At 39.8% G+C, this 23,570-nt stretch overlaps 1 protein-coding gene across 2 annotated transcripts in view; it reads left to right on the top strand.

The window, feature by feature from the left end:
• Window positions 1-446: 446 nt before the first annotated feature.
• LOC140232532 (uncharacterized) overlaps window positions 447-23,570 on the top strand; it is a 257,587-nt gene continuing 234,463 nt past the window's right edge. For both annotated transcript variants that reach the window (XM_072312628.1, XM_072312627.1), the window contains exons 1-2: window positions 447-581; window positions 10,686-10,747. In XM_072312628.1, the coding sequence (XP_072168729.1) occupies window positions 452-581; window positions 10,686-10,747 (192 nt within the window). In that variant the 5' untranslated portion in view covers window positions 447-451. The remainder of the gene's footprint in view (window positions 582-10,685; window positions 10,748-23,570) is intronic.

Below are 23,570 nucleotides of genomic sequence, written 5' to 3'. Positions count from 1 at the left end.
CTACTTATATCCTGCTGTAATCTGCAAATTGTACAAAATCAAATGATCCAGGGGTACATGAAAAAGGAGATTTATACGAAAATCAGATTAGAGTATATATTGCTCGCATCATTGAATTTACATGCATTGTATCAATCTTTATAGGGCTGCAAACTTTAAACAAAAGTATACAACAGAACATCTTTGTATGCGACATATCAAATTATTTTTTCTTTAAGTAAATGACGGAATCCCAGTCATGAATTATTCTGTTAATCCATTTTTGTCTTTAAGAGCTGGAGCACATTTTTCTTCTGTACTTGAGGATTGGATCCGGTCTCAGCAGAGCAAAGTTGCGCAAGTGCATAGCTGCGATCGCGTGCAACGTACACGTACAGGTGGGCGAAGGCGCGGCTACAGCAGTATGATCGTACAGGATCGTACATTTGATTTGGCCGCGATCACAACAAACATGGCCGACGCGGAAGAGGGATTCTCCAGTGATGCGGTACTAAAATTTCTTCTTCATAACGGCGGGCGGGCCACAAATGTCGAAGTTGTGGGACACTTTGCCAAGTACTTAAATGACCAAGAAAAGAAAGGTAAGTTCTGTGGCGAAAAGTTTGTCGTAGCCATACAATGTCGAGTTGGAGAACTTGTCTGGTACCATTGTGTAGTCCCATATACTCAAATGCATGTTACAACACCAGACAATTTTTTCTATAGGAATGGGATCGGACCGCCTATTTATTATCAATGGCAAGTGCCAGTAATTCACGTGAATGTCCATGCATACACATTGATGATTGAGAATATGACAATCTAGAAGTTTAGAGGCCATGCACAATCATAACCTGATGAAAATGACACCAGACGCAGACCTAGTAGGAGTGGGTATTAAATGCGACCACCAGTCCCATATCATATGCATACACATGTACCTTTAGCGTAAATGGTAATAATGGGGCTGTGGACTGTAGCATTCAGGATCATGACAGGGTAGTATCACGGACATATAGGGTCTATCAACTTAAAATCGAAAAATTTCTTCAATTTGAAGACTTACCAGTGAAGTTGAAGTAAATGTGGTTTATTGACAACAGGTTTCGTGCAACGTTTGGTTCTGCCAATACTAGACCTAGGCTTCTAGAAAGTTTCTAGTCCCTTTCTGTTCAAATTGATGACTTAATGTTACTCGGTCGAGAGGAATCTGGGAGAGCTACACTGAATTGACGGCCGGCGCATGCGCACACATCACATGCGCACAAATTTCAAATCCATTGCTGGATAAGATGTCTGCGTGCGCATGCGCTGGCCGTCAATTCAGTGTAGCTCTCCCAGGTTCCTCTCGACCGAGTCACGATCACATTAAGTCATCAATTTGAACAGAAAGGGACTATTGGCAGAACCAATCGTTGCACGAAACCTGTTGTCAATACTTCAACTTCACTGGTAAGTCTTCAAATTGAAGAAATTTTTTGATTTTAAGTTGATATTTGTCCGCGATACTAGCCTGTCATGATACTGAATGCTACAGTCCGCAGCCCCATTATGCTACAATATATTGTAGTAATTTGTACATGTGTATGCGTATGGGGCCGCTGGTCACAGGTAGGTATGACAGACACAGCTAGATATAGAATAGAGCTAGAGAAATAAGCCTAAATTATTACATGTAGAAAGTTGTCTATTTACGTAGAACACTAAGTTACATGTAAGAAGTTAACAAGCCCTACACTACTTACTACTATACTAGTCTAGACTATCTATAGCCAACAGAATTGCAGAAAGAATTGTCATCCCATAACCAGTCCATTTACCTACCAATATATACCAACGTACTTAAATGCATGGATGGTTCTTGTTGTTCCAGAGCTTCTTGACCCATTCTGCGATTCTCTACACTAAGAACTTTCAGTGCCCCCGAACAAGATCCTTTTTGCCCATGAACAAAGAACAGACAGGTTTGTAATCCACCTGGTTCCTCGGCGAAAGCAGTAGAGTGGTTACCTTTTCACAGTCAACTGCATGTGCCATCAACTTGATCAAACAATGTAAATTAATACCAATCGTAATCAAGTATAAGAATAAGATATGAATATAGCGTGTGGTCGGCTTGCAGATTATTTTGTTAATGTTATTGGGGTATAACCTGACAAGGGCACCCAAATGGCGTCGGTGAAAGTCAAAATCTAGTGAGCTCAGCCTTGATTACTACATACACCTGGTACACTTGTACTTACATCTTCATACTCTTTGCAGGAAAACAAGCATGCTGTACTATGTTGGAAAAGGTAAATTACGCCAAAGGTACATGCAATCTTGAGACAGAAAAAGAACAAAAACTTATTGTTTATAAAATTAAAGTAATTTTCCAACTCTGTATACAAACATAAATTAGGGCCATGGATGCAGACACTATTGTGAACATTTTTGGAACCTGGTAGGCCTACAATTGTATACCAGTTTCTCATCTATGAGTTGACGCTATGGGAACCTGGTAGTGATGTACCAGGTTCCTGTAAGGATCGGATTAACAATACCATTGCCAACAGACTATGGCCATTAGTCATGAAATAATTGCAATAAATATTTCAGGATGCATGCAGAAGTTGCACAATACCAATTTGCTACCTATCGCCCCTCCCCATATAGAGTGCATGCATGTATGGTTTAGTGCATCTGCTTAACTTAGCCATCCACTGTGTGATAAGTTGTCAGGATAACCACACAGGTGACATCCCTCATGCTCCTGAGCTATGGGACGATTGCAGCGATTTCTCCTCAGTGGATTGATATTTGTATATTCACTCTTTCGCTATCTCAAACTCAGAGTGACAAGAGAGGGAGAAAGAAAGAGGAAAAACATATTTATTGGAGAACCCACGGGGGGGGGGGGGGGGGGGGGGGGATTGCCACATTCATCCCACACCACAGTTCAGGAGCAATGCCGCTTCTGATCTTCCTCTGGAAAAGCGCCCAAGGTTTATACATGTAATTATACCCTACTCTTTGCATGGACCTACACATTTTGTTATCGGTCCATGCACTTTGTAAGGAATGAATGAAGTAGGATCATGCTTGGGTTTTAACATGCATGGGTTATGACTCTCCCACACATACCCAGATACTGCAAGGTTTTTCTTCATCCTGAAAATTCACATTCGGCAGTCACACTGCACTATTACACAGCCTAGGAATCTAGACAATGCAGTTCTTTCACCCCCATCCTCAGGACATAGTGGTTACATGTATTAGTACAGTGTAAATTTAACATCTTTCTGGTGTCTTTAAAACCAAGGTCAAAGGTGTCACTTCCAGTCAGGCTACCATCTGTGACATCCAGGTTTTGCTTCCCAACTTTGCGTATTTAGCTTTTAAAACGCAAAACCGTGCACAAGCTGATCGATCACTCACATTACAAAATTTGTATGTACAGCAGTACATTGAAAGTGTCATAGCTGTGTCGTAAGATCTGCAGGGCAGCAAAGTTTGCAAGTTTCTCCACAACTTTGGAGACTGCATTTCTAGCATAAATGCATCTACAAAGTTAATGATTTTAATTGAAAAAACAGAATTCCAAAAGGGCTCATACATTGCAGTCTCAGAATAATGTGGCACCAGGGATTCTACGCTGTGGCTTACAAGGAGTTACTAAACCCCTCTCAGTTGGAAATCATATATACGGCAAAGCTAGTAAAACCTTATACCAGTATAAATGTGAGTGCTCACAGGCAGGAGCTTAAATGCAAAGAAGTGGAAAGGAAGTTGGAGAGTGCTTTCCTCTGGTACTTATATCCAAAATAGATAATTTGTTATCACCCAAATCAACCACTTTGCTCAGTGATGCCAAGCTGTATGAAGTGGAACTAGGTCATGATTTGTTTTGTGTGGCTGCTAGTGAAGCAATGATTGCTTTGAGGCAAGTGATCATGAGGCCAGTGGATATTATGTCCCCTGCAAAGGATTGCACTAGATGTGGACAAACTATGTACAGTGTAGTTTAAACACCATATAATAATTCAATTAATGATGTGCTTGAAGGCAGTAAACCAGTAATTTTTGTGTGATGAAAATGTTGTGTTGGAAAAAAGAAGGATATAGAGAAAATTGATTATGGCATTTAAATCATGATGTTTTTATCATGGCTACTACTAAAACACCAAATCAATTCAGTGCTTGTTTACGTCGATGTAGGGCAATTTGTCAATCAGTTGCAATGAAAAAACATCTCGACGGAAGAATTTCACTAATTTGAATAACAAAAGCAGTACCCGCTGCATGCTATAAGGATTAGAACCAACACTTGCTGTCGGGCGAAAGCTCGGTGGTCTAGTGGAGATGATGCCTGTCCGGTGATCAGGAGGTCGTAGGTTCGAATCCTGCTCGAGTTGGTATGCCCATGATTTTTTATCATGGCTACTACTAAAACACTGATCAATTCAGTGCTTGTTTACATCGATGTACATAGGGCAATTTGTCAATCAGTTGCAATGAAAAAACATCTTGACGGAAGAATTTCACTAATTTGAATTTCCTTTGGCATGTTTACATAGTAATTGCTTAATTCATGATTTGATAGGAATTGTTGTCGATATTTCTTTTTACTTTCAATACATCTTTATTGTTATTTTGTGAGAAATGATACCTCTTTTTTTCATATAGGTAACTGCCATTTACAGTGTACAAATGTACATATCTGTGAGACGTGCCTATAACCACTTTGCTACAATCATCCAAAGTTATGGGCTTTAATATACATACTGTACATTAAGCACTGTCATGCTTTAGTTTCTGAGAGCTCTATCAGTAACAAATGTATAAATAGAATTAAATATTCATTTCCTGTATGGCAGTTAAAAGGAAACGGTCAGAACCAGAACGTGGTGGATGTGCACTGATTCTTCAACTACTGGTATACACTAGGTGCATTCACATTGTGTACATGTAACTACAAGTTGTACCTGTGTTTTACTCTCGTATGCCATATACATTTGAGGGGTTGTTATTTTTGTGAATTTTGCAAGTCTGTTGCTATTTGCGAATCTAGAAGCACACAAAAATGTCTACTCCGATCCGCATTTATGAATGCGACGTGGACGCGGACAATGTATATTTCTCTGTTCATCTCTGTATTTCACAACCTTGAATCTAACCACATGCAAAATTGTCACAAAGTCCCGATTTGCAAAAAAAAAAAAAATAATAATAATGTATGTTTTGATTTTGAAAAATGTGATATGATGTTTGTGATTTATAGCCGAATAAATAATGATAACAATAATAATAATAATAATAATAATAATAATAATAATAATAATAATAATGATAATGATAATAATAATAATAATGTTAATAATAATGATAATAATAATGATAATAAAATAAAAAAAAAAATAAAATGAAATATTAGACTGGCTAAATATGTAGCTTATACAGTAATTTGTTGCCACCATTGTCACTGGCAAAATACCATGGAAATAGATACTGCTGTATTCAGTTGGTACAGTACTTTGTCAATCACAAAATACCACTATACTTTATGGCCCAAAAGTCTGTCTGATATATTAAAAACACTGTGCATGTACACATACATGTATACTAGTAAATGGCCTACGGAGAGAAAATAAGAAAGGTGTCAAGTCATGTGACATGATCCACACTGAAAGCTCGCTGGTGTGTTTCATACCAAGTTTGAATTACCACCCTACATGTACTGTAGATACCGCGGTATTTCGTGATGTATTTCGCAGTGTATTCATGTGAACAGGAAAGTGTGTGTGTGTGTGTGGGGGGGGGTGTATTTAAAAACATAATACAGTATTCATCGCATAATCGGGACAGGCTGGGAGTAGCAAACACGGCCCCTTTAAGCGGGGTGCCCGATTTCACGATGAGCACTCACCATACACTAACGGCATACGACATGTACATGTGTGTAGTGCACACACACACACACACATGCATACTGACGTACTGTACATGTACATGAATACACAACCACGCTACCCCTTGGCGTGACCCTCTAGCTCTCCCTGCATTCTCGCAACGATGTAGAGTCATCGCAACCGGGTTCTTCTTCTGTCACCTCTCTTCGAACACAAAATATGAGGATTAAAAGCTAGCACTTTCTTAAACATTCGTAGAATTCTTGGACACGTAGGGCGTTCTGTATGAATACATATCCACAACCATGGAAAATGATTACCCAGAACTGATGTGGGAACGTCAATGAAAAGTCCTTCAATCATTCAATCATCACGGCTTGATTGTTTACTTGCCGCGATTACTGCACTGTACATGTGTTGTCAATATGTAGCGATCTAGCTCGCCATATATACACATGTACAGAAAAGCGAAGGCGGGCAGCGAGCTGAAATGTACGTGTACTGGATGGACGGAGGTCAAAACACACCAGTCCAAAGCTTGCTTTGTAAGTTCGATGTAAACGACAACTGATAGGGAATCTTTGAAATATTGTTGTGGTATTTTGGTAGATTTTTTTGTGTAAAATATCAACAAGATCAAAGATCGCTTGAAGAAAAATTGTCCCGTTTATCAGAGGTCCCCGCCCGATTATCCAGTGAAAATATCGTGCATTGGAAATGTTTCTGGGAAGCGTATGTCATTTAAGCGAGGTTCCCGATTATCAGATGCCCGATTATGCGATGAATACTGTACAACATACAGTGCATGTCAGTCCAAGTAACATTCACCACCAAGTCTAGAAATGATATACAGCTGTATATCTAAAACACAGTGTTCATTAGAAATTTAGTGCTGCTCTTATTTTTCTTTCAGTTTTAAAATATGTATATTTTCAATTAACATTTACATTTATTTGATCTTCTTTTATTATTGCATAGATGTCAGTCAAACCTAATATATACTCGCCCCAAAATTATCATTTTGGCAAAAATTCTAATAGATGCATGTTTTAAGCAACTTTAGGGCAAAGTTGATATCTCTCGAATTAAAGTGTCCCCAAAGATCATATTGTATGGGGTGGGGGGGGGGGATAATGCACAATCGGAACGCAACATCCCTGATACATTGTATGTTCCTTTTTCCTGTGGAAATACATGTACCTAGGTATATTGTGTACTGAGTACCGGTATTCCATTCTTGCTCTTATCTGCATGCAGACCTTTGACAAAATTTGTATTTCACCCGTCTTAAAGGCATAATTTACCATGTGAAGATGAAACAAAAACCCAGCATTAGTGCTTTATAATAGTCCTAAAATGTGAGTTTGAGATGGAAACAACCCCTGTAAAATTTGAATCTGTATAATCAATGTTAAGTATTGTTGAATACACAAAATGTGAACAATAGTTATAATAATTTTAAATGTTTTTAGGCTAAACCATCTACAGTTATGGTTTAATGAGAAAAATACTGATATCTCCTTATACTTCAGGCTTTATTGCAAAATAGAATATGCTTTGTGATACAACAGACCTTCACATACATCAAATGTGATATCTTAAACATTTTTTAAATCACTATTCCCAAAGGTAAATAGGACCTTTAACTCTGAACTAGAGTTACCCAACTGAGCAAAGTTCTACTTTCTGTTGGAGAGCTGATGGCTGTAGGCAGTTTACGGCATGTTCAGAATATTACTGAAGGGGACACATAACAATGTGCAGTGTGATCTTGTCACGTCCATATCTGAGAAAAGTTTGAACCTTGTGGAGATAATCTGAAATGAAATTTGCCATTGGATTCATCAATCATGTCGTTTTGCATGTCAAAAAGCTGCCATACTCACTAGCGGTGATTAACATTCATTAGTGTGTCACATGTCAAATAATAAATTCTATGATTGTGAAGAAGACAAATGTATAGAGAGAGTTATAAGATATTTTATTTTATTTTGTTTTTATTATTATTATTATGATTTTTTCTTTTTTTTTCTTTTTTTTGGGGGGGGGGTGGAGTATTTGTGCGCTTGTGACATTTAGTCTTGAATGGGTCATCAAGGATATTATGTTTTGGCATACTCGGGAGGCTCTACAGCAGATACAGTGTATTCTCATATTCATATTGCACAACCATCGTCCTTATCTTTGAAAATGAAATGAAGTGCATTAAAGAAATGTCAAGACCATGTGACCTGTATGGCTTCTTTTTTGTTTTGTTTGAAAGGTTTACATTACGTAATGAAGCTGACATACAGACCTCCAGATAATTGCAACTTTATCAAATATTTGTGTATTTTTGTTCAGGTGATATCATCAAGGCTGTTATATTTTGGCATACTCGGGAGTTTTTATGTCAGATACTGTACAGTCTGTTCTTTATTGAATTCATGAAATTCTTCCGTCGAGATGTTTTCATTGCAACTGATTGAGAAATTGCCCTACCACAACGTAAATAAGCACTGAATTAATCTGTATTTTAGTAGTAACCATGATAAAAAAAAAAAAATAAATAAAAAAATAAAAAAATAATAAAATCAGGAGGTCGTACGTTCGAATCCTGCTCGAGAATGAACACCCATGATTTTTAATCAGGGCTACTATCAAAACGCTAATCAATTCAGTGCTTATTTACGTCGATGTAGGGCAATTTGTCAATCAGTCTGTTCTTTTATGCACGTTCTGCAATGACCCTTTTTCTTATCGTTAAAAAGGAATCGAAGTGCATTTTGTAAGAAATGTCAAGACTATGTGACCGATATATTTTTTTTTTTTTTTTTTTTTTTTGGTGGGGGGTTCTTTGAAAGGTTTACAACATTACATCATGTAAAGAAGGTGACATACAGACTTCCAGACAATTACAACTTGAGAGAATGTTTGTGTATTTTCATTCAGGTGGATGCACTATTGCTGTGATAGTCTTGTTCAAGACTCACTACACATGTATGTGAGCTCTGCTGTCAAAAACGAGGGCTAGATCCGAATCATAGATTGAGAAAAAACCTGTGAGGAAAATCACAGAATTCGGATTGGATGAATGTGTGTCTCAACTGTTCCTGGATGAATTTCACTTTATCAGGGACTCCCCTGCTATAAAAGACCCACCACATTGTCTCGCAAATATTCTATTTAGGAGTGTCCTGAGAATTCAAGACTTTCACATTCAGATTAATGAGTAAACCCAGTATTTGATTCATCTGCACTCCAAAAGTGAAACCACTTTAGTTGAGTCACGTCTGAACGTTTGGGCATGTCTAAAACTTGTCATTTCCTTATGCAAAACGTGTTCTTTAAACAGAGCTAATTTTGTGTCTCCTGTTTGTGAAAAAAAAAAGAGAAGAAATCTGAAAAATTAGTTTTGGTTTGCAGAGGGTAGATTTAATGGAGGAAGCAATTAAACCCTGCTATTGCAGCACGGAGCCACGTAAATATAAAATATCCCATTCATCAACTTTCATGCTGGCCGGACATTGCAGTGTACAGACAAGCATGCAAAGGAGGGTCACTCGAAAGTGAAACACATTTCTCCTCCTCTTGCTCAGGTGTTCGGTCTTAGGCTTGTTGTAGCAACTTGTGGGAGTGTCTGTTTGCTTGTAGTTTTCATCAATTGCTGACCTTTGCATGAGTTGTTCTATCAACATAAATAGATTCTAATCGTCAATGAAGGCTATTCATTAATAATGATACAGTGCAAATCACCAAGTTGCTGTTGATATCAATCTTTGAATCAGTTGCTGGACAGAATGCTGATATGACAGACTGTGTATGATATGCACTCATGATTAAACAGATCAAAAGAGTGAGTGTCTGTATCAAGCGTCATCACCCACATTATTACTTTTCTGCATAAGCGACCTGTGGAATTTCTGAGACTCCCATGATTTTTTCGAGGTGCTGTAATAATGGTCACAGGTTGTGTGCGTGCACGTAATTTAAATCATGATTCTAATGACGCATCACTGGAATCATGATTCAAATGACACATTTTAGCCATGTGCTTGCAAACTAGAATCGCGAAGGGTGATTTATTGAATCATAATTCCAGTCAAATTCCATTCAATTCCATTCAAATGACGGTCCAGAGGTATTTTCCACTATTTCCAGTCACTCTTCTGCGGGATTGTGGAACGAAACAGTCATATGTACAGACTGACCTCTAAATCATGTAACTGGTAGTTACCTTCTCACATCTATTTACCTTGAACATATTGATTGTTGATTTGGCATATTATTCCAGACTTGATGTGTCAAAGGTCATGTGGCAGTGGTCAAGGTCAAACTTTTTTTTTTTTTTAAACGACTTTATGCCCTGTGGGAGTCAAAAAGTACTAGCTGTCAAGACCTATTAGTGTAATTAAGTCTCTGCTGCCAACACCTCAGTAAGTGTGCAAAATCTAGGCTACATGCATGACAGAGCTGCAGTTGGAAATGTATTATTAAACACATTAAAAGAGCAGTAAACTATGAGCATCTAGATGCACAATCCCGTACCATTTTCAGTTTTCCTGTAGACAGCAGTGTAAGTAGTAGAAATGATTTTGGAAGCAGTATGATAGCATGGCGATGTAGTTAAGTACATATCTGGCTTTCAAGGGACAGCATAATTTCCAGAACTTGTGTACCTTTGAGTGTTTCTTGATCCATTTGAACATCATAACACAGCTCGGTCAGCAAATAAAAGAGTTTTTTAATCTAAGGCTACAGAAATGTTTATCAATATCTGCTCTGAACTGATCTATATGGGAAGTCTAATAATATGCATTTTTTTCTTCTTTTCTTCAGTTCTGAACAGACAGAAATTCAAAGATTACATCAATGAGGTGGCAACAGTGAAGACAGAAAAGGTAAATTTTGCATTCCTTGTGAAAGAATAGAGAAAGGTAGTGAGTTACACATTTGAACATGTATATGTGGAGTGTGTGTACTGAATGAAATATTGATTATTTGAATGTGAATGGTGCCAAGCTGATATATGTGTACTGCACACATGAATGTTAAAAGCGACATTAAACAGGCATATTCACACACACAATATTTTCCTGGCTAACAGTTTGGGTCTGAATGAATCCCCAGCCTGTGTGTGTGTGCATGTGTGTAAACGTCCCCGAACGACAATACCTCGTAATCATTGAGGAGCATTCTAATGACTACAACTTGGCGAATGTCGGTGATGTAATCAAGTCCACACATGTACGCAGCATTCCCATATGGGGGAAGTCAGTTTGAAGCCTGCATTCGGTGTTCCAGATCTTTGTTGTCGTTAGGGGCTCAAGTATTTGTGCCATTCTGCTCTTCTGATCTTGAATCAGTGAAACACAATCTTTTAATTTCCTCCAAAGAAATCATGAAGCGGGTTTGTGTCTGGAGTAATGGGCAGGAAGTATTGAGTTACACAGGCCACATGAACCACAGCTTTAACATCTGATAGAAGTATATGGGGTATTAGAGTTATCTGTTGCGCACTGCAGGGTATAGAATTTTTGTCTTTCAAAGAAGTTATGCGTCCCTTGGCATGCTCCCATACGTGAGGAGGGAAAGAGAGAGGGGGAAAATGAGGAAAGATGTGTTTGCCAAAACAAAGAAAGGGAGAGAGATGATGAGGAATAGAGTTTTGAGAAAGCATGCCTTCAAACTCTTTTGGCTTAAGCCCCCTGTCCATCCAGACTTTTATCACCGAGCAGCATTGAAAACCAGGAACAGCCAACATGCGACCCCAGCTGATGATCTCCCCGTCTTGCTTGCTCTCCTGGACGCGTTGCCAAGGAGTCGCTTGGAAGCATGTCACAACAGATCGACTCCAGCACGTCTTGTCCCCCCCCCCCCCCCGTCGATGCCAGGAGCGTTCTCTCAGCTCTGCCTTGCACCCTCGCCCTGGGAGAAGAAGCCTGTGGCCCTCCCTGGCCCAGCTGCCGGAGTCTCTCCGGTGTGAATGGGAAAGACAAATTGCCGACACTATGAGTGAGCGTCAGATATGGGTGTGGCACTTTACTTTCTTTTTTGCTGTGTGTGTGTGTGTGTGTGTGTGTAAGTACAGCCTGGGGTTGTCGAAATCATGAGATAGATGAAGGATTTGAGTCCTTTTATGCAACGGTGTTGGTTTGCACATTATGTCACAAATGGTGATTCCATCCCTTCACTTGGCAAGGATTCGATGCAATTCGATACAATGCAGACTTGAAGTCTGTATTAGGCAAAGTTGTTAAAGGGGTGGATTTTTTTTTCTGTTATGTAGTGGTAACTCAATTTATGTGTACGTGGGTTTCATTTCCCTATAATCCGTTACATGAACAATTCTGAAATCCTCGTATGATTTGCATATTTGTAGATCTAGTGGGTTACCGTAGGGAGTTGATTCACACTGACGTTTACACTAATACCCCGTTTGAATACATATTAGCAAAAAGGGAGTTCGTAAAGGGGAAGTCCGGATGATTATCAGCCGTTTCCTGTGTAAAGAACAATATTTCATGAACCTATTACCCTTTTCCCCGACTAGAAAAGACCATCAGATACATTTACTATGAGCACAGGCGCGCACATCACACGCGCACAAATTGACGACCGGATAAGATGCGCTGACCGTCAATTCAGTGTAGCTCTCCCAGGTTCCTCTCGACCGAGTCAAATTAAGTCATTGATTCAAACAGAAAGGGACTATTGGCAGAACCAAGTGTTGCTCGAAGCCTGTTGTCAACACTTCAACTTTACCTGTGAGTTTTAAAATAAAGAAATTTTTCGAATTTTAAGTTGATATTTATCCGCGATACTACCTTGTCATGATTCTGAATGCTACAGTGCACAGCCTCATTTTACTACAGTATGCGTATGGGGCTGCTGGTTGCAGTTACGCCGCCGATGGGGAGTATGACAAGGCTGCATCGAGTAGTATTTGTAAGTTTTGACGACAAACTTGTATTGGAGATCCATCTTGCGCACCTTCCCTGCTCATTTTCTGGGTTCGGAATGGTAAAAAAAAACACTCTTCTTCTGGCTATCGCCCTGTTTATTAGAACACCCAAACACTTGACACATCGGCATTTTTTAAGTGAAGCAATAGATCATGCCGCGTGCATCCGCTGCGTGGCCGGAACCACGCGGTACGCTACCGCTTGCTCGGCCCGTATCACCGTTGCTCAAGCAGGGCTCCCCGAGCCAGCTGACGCTCCAAACAAAAAGCAATGTGGGGCTAATATGTCACGCCGTCACGTGATCTTTCTCGCCGGCGTACAGAAATCGAACAGTTATGATTCAAAATTAGTGATGCTAAAAAATCGATTGTGACGAGTTGGGAGAGTATTTTTTAATGAAACTTAGTCATTATGGTCCTTGATTTATGTAGATTTTGGTGAAATTTATTTAAAATTGTCTGGACTTCTCCTTTAGGCCTCCTACACTGTACAGCTGTATGGCAGCCTCGAGCAGCCTTTCAGCGCAATATGAACAGAATTCAGTAAAGGAGGTCCGGTCAGATCAGGCTCTGAAACCACCTATAGGGGTGGTTTCAGAGCCTCCTATAGCTGTCTCAAAGAGCATTGGCTGCAGTATAAAAGCTAGGGGGTTCGAGAAGCCACTTTTTTTGCCGACCCAAAAGTCATCTCAGAAGTTCATCATCTACAGTATATGTATGTAAACAAACCAGTCATTGTGACCAACTGCCACTGATAAACGCTGTACAACTTGCACACTTTTGCGGTCAATCGCGTTTGCGGATGTTATGTAAGAAAGTCAAAAGCCCACACCACGTATCGGATGGGCATTTGACTACTATGGGAATGGAGCCAGTTGGGCCTGCTTTTGGGAATCCAGCAGAAGCAGTATACTGTAAAACATGATACACAGTGTATATTCGTGGCATGAATTTTTCGCCAATTGGAACCGACGGCCTTTTTTGCGGCATGAAATTTTCGTGAACTGCCACTGGCATTCAATGCATATAGCGTAGACAAGAACTTTCACATGCATTGTAATTTTGCAAATCTTGGCGCTCGCGAAATTCGCGAAATTAAAATGCACGCGAAAATTCCTCGTTTTACAGTAGACAGACAAGAGACCACTTTTTTGAGCAGGCTTTTGAACCTCCTCGAGGAGTCTCTGAAACTGGCCTGAGGCATAAACGGAGTGTGAATGTACACGTACATTCATGCTGAATATACAAGTTGCACAATGTCAAGGCACAGTATTTTTTTTGCAGAAAGTTTTGCAGAAATTTGTTTTGAATAAACAAAATCATCCTGATGTATTCTTTATCTCGTAGACTTCAAAGTTTAAGAAGAATTGGAAAAAAAAAACAACTCCCATAGAAATATTCTTGCCAGAAGGTACCAAGACAAATATGGTTGTGCATGATATTACAAGGATATTGTTCAACATATCAGTACCTGTTAGTAATGAGATTATCAAAATATTGTCAATGCCAATTTTCTTGAAAAGAAAAAAAAATCTTTCAGCAGGTATCTTCACGTCACGTCCATGCCAATTTTCTTGAAAAGAAAAAGAAAAACCCTCTTTCTGCAGACATTTTCAAGTCACATTTTCTAGTTTTACAGACAATCCTGAAAGGTGAACACACTCTACTGTAGCTACAGGCATTGTGTAGTCATGCAAACTAATTGGTCAAAATTCAATCAAAACTGCTTTCTTAGGTCGGCAAATTCGGTCGACCATGAAAACTAGCAAACATCCTGTGAATTATTCTCTCTTGTGCATACTGTGAACATGACTTCAATACATGACATCTGTGAAAGTTTTGATGCACATAATGATATCCGGACCTTGAAAATAAAAAATCGAATAAGTTTTCCGAGACCCGCTATGTTACCGTGTCACTCTCACCACAATTCTACCGCCCGGAGGACCTCCCACAATGCTTTCAGCGTTGTGTGTTTGCATAGAAAACGGCCTCCAACTTTAAATGCATCCGTGCTGAAACAAAACATTTTGATGAAAAGTCTAAGAGTGTTCCCTGTGTGAACTAGTGAATCATTCTTCTCCTCGTTCCCTACCCTACCTCTCTATCCCCCCCCCCCCCTTTTGCATATATTGCGGCATGTGCAATGATCCGGGCCACTCCGGGCCCACAAGAAATGATATCAATTTCCTATTGAGATCATTCTGGATCTGACTGGGAGCTCGGTTCTGCAAGTGCTCTGCTTCTGCCCTGCGCCCATGCTTGTGCTTGCCAGTGTAGTCCTCCCCCCCCCCCACTTTTTTTTTTTTTTTTTTTGATCAATGGGAAGAGTTGCGTAATAATGGTAGTTCCCTCTGCAAAAATTCTGAAATTTGGGTCGCTATCAGGGTCACTTCTTTTTGATTCAGCATTCTCACTGTAAAAAATTTCAAAACTTTTGAGGTCCCTATAAAATTTGTCGAGAGCTGACGTGCATATTGATTCATGAATGATATGCTAACTATGCCACAATGCCAATTCAATATACTATGGCGCAACCACAGCTTGTAAAAAAATAAAGGAGTAACACTCGCAGTGCACTAGGGGATATAGAACAGCTTGAATTTTTTTGCGGTCACCTTCTCACTGTGCGACTTTGCGTCTATTTGCAAAAAAAAAAAAAAGAAAAAAAAATCCAACTTAGGAAGTAATATGATTTGGATTGCGACCCAAATCTCTTGAAAATAATAAAATGGCATTTATTTCTGTTCGCACTGTAAAAATTTCTTCCTTGAAGTTGCAAAGAACTTAATACTGGGATAAGCTAAACAAAACAAAATAGATAAACAAAGAAAAGGAATCAAGCAAACAAGATCTTGACTAGTACTGTAAAGCAAGATATATTTGCAGCATGACATTTTCTCAAACTGGAGCGACACCTTTTTCACGGCATAGAATTTTTGCAAATTGCTACTGACATTTAGTCTAAAAAAGAACTTTCATGTCCATTGTAATTCGGGAATCTTGACTCGGAAAATTAGCGAAATTAAAATGCAAACGAAAACATCTGGTTTTATAGTTGTTATCAGCTATAACTACGCTACCTAATTCCCTTAAAAAATTGGCACAGCTGATGTTTGTTTAAGATAATTTTGAATTCAAAAGAGTAAACTATCATACATGTACAGTGTGTATGATACAATACAAAATGTTTTAGATGACCACTCAAAAACTGGCATCGCAGATTGTGTACATGTGAGTTGACATTATTGATGTAATTTTCATGTGTTGTTTCATTTCTACATGCTTTTTTTGTGTAAAGGGTAATATGTAAGTCAGTATAATATCAAAATGTGGATACCTCATCTATTTGCTCAACAGGGTACCTGCATACTTTGCCTCCTAATATCCTCTTTCATAACGATGAGAAATAAAAGTATATATATTGGAGTTTATTATAGCATCCATGTAGCTAGGAGACAATCCAACATTGTAATGCAACCCCCAAATGTACAGAGTTTGATCTGTGCAGTGGTGATATTTTTCAGAGAGTACAAGCCTGTACCTGGTACTACATGAGATTTCTGTTTGTTTTGAGCTTGGTATTTATAGTTTCCTTGAGTTTGTGAGAAGGAGATGACATGAAACTTTTGTTGGCAACAATGTATAATTTTAAAATAAAGGAAACACTTTGCGAACAAAAATGTCTTTGTGATGTATCCAGTGCAGAGCTATGAAGAAAAAATGGCTTCCTTTGGAGATTTTGTGAAATTCCAGATTTGACTACACAACACAGATTGATAGTATCCATGCCAGTAGTGTCACTAGTGATGGTCACGCTGGCAAAACTTCTTGAAATTAACTTTGAGAACACTTTGCGATGTTTGCTCGTCCATTCAGACTGGTGGCCAAACTTCGCGAAGTTTCAGTTCTAAAGTTTTTGGTCACTGGTGCGCATGCGCAACAGAGAAGAAAGTGCGCACTGTCTGACAGCTGATAATTGTTATGTAAACAGTGCATTCGTATACTCGTACAAATACAATTGTACATCCCAATGAGTGCGCACTTTGGAGGCACAGCACATGGGAATCAAACCTGTCGTGTGACAAACTTTGCAACATTTCGGCTTCATGCATTCAGATCGAACAAACTTTGAGAAGATTTCCCCCAGTTTTAGTTTGCAAGAATTTTTCGGGAAGTTTGCAGTCACACTAGGAAAAATTTGACAACTTCAAAGTTCAGAAGTTTTGCCAGGGTGCCCGTGGTTACAGTAACTGTCGCCTGAGTGAGGCAGGTTTAAACTAGAGGACACCATCACAGATTTTCAGAGAGATGTGAATTTTTGACTCCTGTTTTTTTTTTTTTGTGTGTGTGTTTTTTTTTTAATGATTAGCTTTCTGGTCAGGTCAGGTTGGATCTAGAAATATGTTGCAATGGATTCTGCTTTGGATGAGACTTCCTGCACTGCTTCAAATTCTGATCTCTTCTAATGTGAAGTCTTGACCTCAAGCAATCTTAGGAACATGAGTGTGTTAAATCTTTTCTGGTAGGTACATGTACAACTCATGCACCTTACGCTGTACTGTTCATTTGAAGCAACGATAAATGACTGCAAGAAATTTGATGCAATAAAAGTCAATTTCTGTCTGTGATTCCATGTTCCTCTTTGTTGCATTTTACTGCCTCTTTTCTTTTCACTTTTCTTTGCTGTTTTTCCAGTGCACAGGTGTGTTCAAAGTTTAAAAGTGCAGCTTCCCCTCTTGTGCAGACCAAATGCAACATTGGTAGGCTATTTGTGGTACGCGGCAGCGCTCGGTACCGAATTCCGCAAAGGTCTAATGCCGTCAACGTGTAGCGAGTGATTCATGGGAGAGGTTCCCCCCTGGCGGGCGATCGGAGACTATGTCAAACATCAGAAAAATAATTTTGCACCATGTAAAACAACCTCACCTCTGGGCAGGCGTTTCGCTGAGTGAACAAATAGTTATTGTACAAAGAGATCAAGATATTGGGGTTATTGCATTCTTTCCCTGTAAAACCTTTCTTGGTCTTATTCATACGGTTTTTTTTGTTGCTGTTGTTGTTGTTGTCGGTGTGTGAAGGAGTGTCTAAACTTCCCGAGTGAGATTAGCCCTGGAGATCGAACGCTGAGATACGGGGGGTGAGTGCTCGAAGATCAGACGTAAGAGATGGGAGGGAAAGCGAGTGTAATTCAAGCTGAAAAGCAAGTGATTCTGTTTTTCCTACGACTTTGATTTGTCGTGTTTCTCCTGTGTCGTCCGTGACGGGGTCCCCCAGCTCAGTCATTGTTTTCGGCCTTCCTGACAGAAATCATAGCAGGAAATTTAATTGCCCCCGGCGTTTTCATGCCGTCTCTTGCCAGATCACACCAAGCAAAACGTGGCATTTATTAAGAGAGGTGAAATGGTATCTGGACAGGGGGATCTGTGACATATAGGTAAATTGGCCCCTTATAGGTGTGTACATGTGTGTATTAAACAGAAGTGCTTCAAACTGCCATGAACTCTAACATTTGCCGGAGCTGTGAGAGACACACATTCGATGATCTAGATCAATTTGCCGCAGTTTCTCTTTCTTTTTCATCTCCTTTTTTCTTCATTTCACACGAACTGGTTTTCTAGGTGATCAAACGGTCATTTCTTGTACAGGTTTCAGTAGATAATCGCGTGCAGACTGGTGAAGTTTAACTTCTGTCTTTACAATCAATTATGATATCACAGATGCGCAGGAACAAACACTCCCACGTCTAGTTTAGAATATTGTGCGTACCAATCATCAGTTGTCAAACAATCTGATGAAAGTTCTCTTGGTGGACTTTCGTTTTTCTGTTTCGATGTCTAGAAACGATGATAGAATTTCTTTTTTTGTCAATTTTGCAAATACAGTGAACTATGTAAGAGGAACTGACTGCTGTAAAGGAGGTATGGCAGCCATATTAGTGTGAATTCAAAGTTTGGACAAGGGGATTGGTATCTAAAAGCACTGAGGAGAAAATGACTGTTGAACGATACGCTGAGCACTACAAGTGTAGCAAATGGGTGATGTGTGATGAGTGGTTGCTGTATGGAGTTTGCAGTTTATGTCGTAGAAGAGTGATCAGCAGAGAGCGCAATGAATTTTATTGATAATTATGGTACTCTAATGTGGAGGGGTCGATAGACAAGGGGGAGGGGAAGGTAGGCATAACCTACTGTAAGCCATGCTGCTCTGGATCTGAGTTTTATTTGAAGTCTTCTTGTATCTAGAGTCTGCTGACTTTGGAAAGAAAAAACAACAACAACTGGCAATTCCCTTTGTGAGGTCCAGAATATCTTCTGAGTACATGAATGTGTATTAAAGGAAACCAAAACCCAAAGAGAAATGTGGATTGAGTGAAAGCAGCAACATTAGTAGAACACATCAGTGAAAGTTTGAGGAAAATTGGACAAGCAATGCAAAAGTTATGAAGTTTTACAGTTTTGCCGTTGGAACCGCTGGATGAAGAGACTACAAGGGGTTATGACGTCATGTGTGGACAACCATTATAAAGATAATGTAAAGGGAATTCCACAAAAATTCACTTTTCTAGCATAATGAAAGAGCACTTTGCTATTAAACCGCTTTCAGAAAACAGGGGGAATCAATGCTACCCTTAAAGGGTGTGTACAGTTCTGGTTGAGGTGAGGATTTAGCTTTTAACATTTTGCGAGATATTCAGAAACCACTCTATGAGGTGTCAAAGAGCATGCAATTCTAAAGGGTATCAAAAGTTTATTTGATGAAAATCGGTTTTGAAATGGCTGAGATATCCAAAAGTAAGGTGAAACAAAGAGATCCTAATAAAAGGCGTGGCCTGTCGCCTTTTATTATTATCACTTTTTTTTTGATATATCAGCCATTTGAAAACCAATTTTCATCAAATAAATGTTGAATCCTTCTTAAAATTACATGCTCTTTCATATTTCATAAGAGGTTTCTCATTATCTCACTTAGGAATGTTCAAAACATGAATCTCCACCTCAACCAGTACTGTACAGTCCCCTTCACATGTGTTGGTATCATGTTGATGGAATGTGTAATTTTCATGAAAAATGAATTTTTGTGGAATTCCCTTTATATTTTCTTGGTTTCCTTTAAAGTAAAGCCAAGGTCTTAGTACACCTGTAGGTCTTTGTTTCTTCCTGGGAAACCAGGGACCACAACCACAAGTGTGTTTTGCATCTATCCTGCAATATAGCTGGACACAACTCAAATTATCATGCTAAGCATCGAGTGTCATCGGCACCATTATCTCTTTCTTCTTGTCTCCTTTTTGTCTACAGATACACCTGTATGATCTCCTCCTGTTCCTCCTCTTCTTCTCATATTTCATCTTTATCCTCTTTTCTTGTGTTCTCGCTCTTTTCCTTCTACTTTTATTAGAATTTTTCCTTTCCCTCTTCATCTTCGTCAGCTTCCATTTTCTTTTTCGTAGTCTCTTTCGTTCTTTGTGTAACTTTTCCATCTTCTTCTGCCTCCTCTTCCTCTTAATATCCATTTTCTTCCCCTTTCTCATCATCAGAGGCACTGCATCTTTTATCTTCTTCGTCCACTTCCCTATCTTCTTCATCTTCATCATCATCATCATCGTCTTCTTCTTCCTCTTCCTTTTCTTCTTTTTTTTTTCTTTTTTCTCTGTCCTCTTCTTAATCCTTCTTCTTTTATTTTGTTCTCTTTCTTCATGCCTTCACCTGAAATCAGCGTGTGTTTTCTTGTTGTATAGATCCTGTTTACAGTGCGGGGCTGGGCCGAGCCGCGGCTGGGCCGAGCCGCGGCTGGGCCGAGCCGCGGCCGAGCCCAGCCTCAATTGCGAGGCCGGGCCCCTCAATTTTGTCCGTTTACACTACTGGGCTCGGCCGCGCTTTTGATTCAAACATTTCAATATGTTGTCGTAGTGGCGCTCTGCTTGTAAACAAATGCAATTTGGTATTGTCTGATTTTCAGACCCTTTGCCAAATGAATTCCGTGGCGACGAAGTCACCGTTCGGGCAAAGGCTTTTGCCGAAGGAAAAAAATCCTCTGCAGGACAAAGCCACCTTAAGCTATACTAGTTTTCGACATTGAGGGGGTTAATATCCTGAACAGCGAAATAATACAAGCAGAGGGTTTGGAAGCCAGACTAAAATTGGCCGCGCATTTGGCCCAGTTTACGTTTACACTGAGAAAAGGCCGGACTTGGCCATGGCCGAGCCGCGGCCGAGACCACCTCCAGAGCGAGGCCAAATGCAAGGCCAATTTGGCCTCGCATTTGGCCTTTTGCGCATTTACACTGAAGCGGGGCTGGGCCGAGCCGCGGCCAAGCCGCGGCCTCGCCTCGCACTGTAAACGGGGTCAATTTCTATCAGAACACTTTGAATCGTACCATGCTTCTTTCACAAGCAGTTTCTGTCCAGGCCCAGGTGTGCAAATCGGTACCTGGCAACTCAGGGGTTAGTGCTATGTACAGCAGGAAGGGGCTCCCAATAACGACAGGCCAGCACGTGGCACCAACACCCTTGAAGCTGCCCTGAGTACATAAGACCAAAGAATCGAAATTTTCTCCAAAGCTATTATCCTAAAGGTCTTTATTTGTTCCCTGCTGATTTTATCTAAAAATGTTAAGCAAAGTGTTTTCGCAAAAAATGTATTGCACAATGTCAAACCCCGAGTCACTGTGCTGTTGGAGGTTTGAAAGCAGTTGATCCTTCATATTCTGTAACCTCATCCTTTTACATTCGTCACTGGAGCATAGTACAGCTACACTGTATGTCAACCCCAATACATCACCCTTTGGAATAATAAGTTTTAAACAATCAAGCATGTCTCTGATGGCAACTCACTATAGCAGTAACCTGTCTATAAAGGCCATCTTCAATATATCTGTGTGCATGTGTGTTTTAGTGGCCATTATCCACAGGTTTGAGAGTACAGTGTAGGATCACTACTATGCGTAATCAGTGAAATGTTACATTCATGGAAGTAATCGTAGGATACATTTAGGCCCTAATTACTGAAACAACTTTTAGGATTGAGGGACCCCATTCTAGAGCATATGATTGATACTACTGTAAATGTACCATTAATACTACCTGTATGATTCATGTAAATTGTAATTAGCCAAACATCTCTTTTTATCCCTTCCCTTCCCTTCCCTTCCCTTGCCCCCTCCCCCAACCTCTGTGCTCTACACAGTCATGCTAAAGAAAGAAAAGAAGAGTAGTGTGGAGCATGATCTACAGCTGTACACATCATAGACAACTCTGTGTCATTCATTTGCCTGGGGCATTCATTCATTCTACAGCACATTAATTGTGGGATCAGAAAAAAAGCCCGTAATGATTTGTACGACGCAAAGCCACTCACCAGATCACTGTGAATCAGAGAAGAAGTCACTCCTTTCACTCATGAAAGTCCAGAAAAGTGATGAAATACTAGATAATTTGCCAAGACAGCATAATAAGGAGCACATTTGAGCCTAATGTTGTGGCTTTATGAACAAAAAAAAACCATCGTTTAGGATCACTTCCTCCCTGAAAGCCCGACTGAAGGCGCTGCTGAAACAGTTGTTAAAGCCACGGTAGGATCCCCTAGCAAAAATCCTTAGCGCCTCCCAAATCTGGAATCACTAAGTCCCGTGCCACTATCGATAACCTTAGAATTGGAGGTGATGTTTTTATTGCTACCCTGAGATTAGGGCGCCTGTACTGGGAGTCCCGTGGAATCAGTTGTATTTGGGGGACCACATCTTGCACAAATCTCTCCCTGTTCCTCCCAAAGACATGGGGCGTTAAAGGCAGGCTTTTTTATCTCTGCCGCGAAGGATGGCGGCTGGCCGGGGCATGTCTCCTCGCGAAGTATCGAGGGTTTGGAATCAGAAAAAATCAAAATCTAAACAAATCACGCCCCAACGTCAACAAAACAAAAACCAACTTTTATAATGTCAACCGCAAAGCATTGGGGACTCCCACTAACTCCAGTCAGAAGTTTTTGCAAAGTCAGAGTAAGTGACTACAGAGGAAAAAATCATTACATCTACAGACAGGCCTATACGTAAGTGAACTTTTGCATTTCCCATGCCAGCTGCTTGCGTGCTGGTTTAAAGTCGGCATCGGTTTTGTGTACATCTGGAGCGACTGTCATGTATCTTTGCTTTTGTGCACAGAACATTTCATTTGAATTATGGTTTTAAATGGGGTTTTCAGAATATTTGCCTTGTTTCCTTTACCCAGTTGACCGTGCAATAACATCGTTATGTGTACATCGCTGTGATATCAATAGTCTTTTGCAAATAAGTTTGTTGGAATGTATGTTTGCTGGAACAACAACAACAAGAACAACAAGAAGCAATGACAATGAATTCATAAACAGACAGAACAAATGTGGGATGCATGAAGAAAACAGAGAAAATCAGAGGTGCTCTTATTCTTCAATTGTTACAGTCAATTTAACTGAAATAAAAAAAAAGAGAATGCAAACAAAGGGAAACTGACCAGAAATGAATATAATTTATGATTTATTAGTGGAAAAAGACAATGGCACAAATAATGCAGATTGTAAGTCCCATGTGTCTGTAGCATGCAATTTATATTGTCTGTAGACTTGTGTTGACCAAGCCATCATACTACAATGTATGACTGTCTAATGGATGATGTCACACACCCACACACACACACACCCACACACACATTGTACATTTCTTGATGTGAAATATTTGCATGGTGTGCTACGAATAAGACTACAGAATCTTGTCTTGTTTTGTTTTA

This window comes from Diadema setosum, chromosome 9 (assembly GCF_964275005.1).
Source record: "Diadema setosum chromosome 9, eeDiaSeto1, whole genome shotgun sequence".
NCBI lineage: Eukaryota > Metazoa > Echinodermata > Echinoidea > Diadematoida > Diadematidae > Diadema > Diadema setosum.
This window is presented reverse-complemented; position numbering and strand designations above follow the sequence as displayed.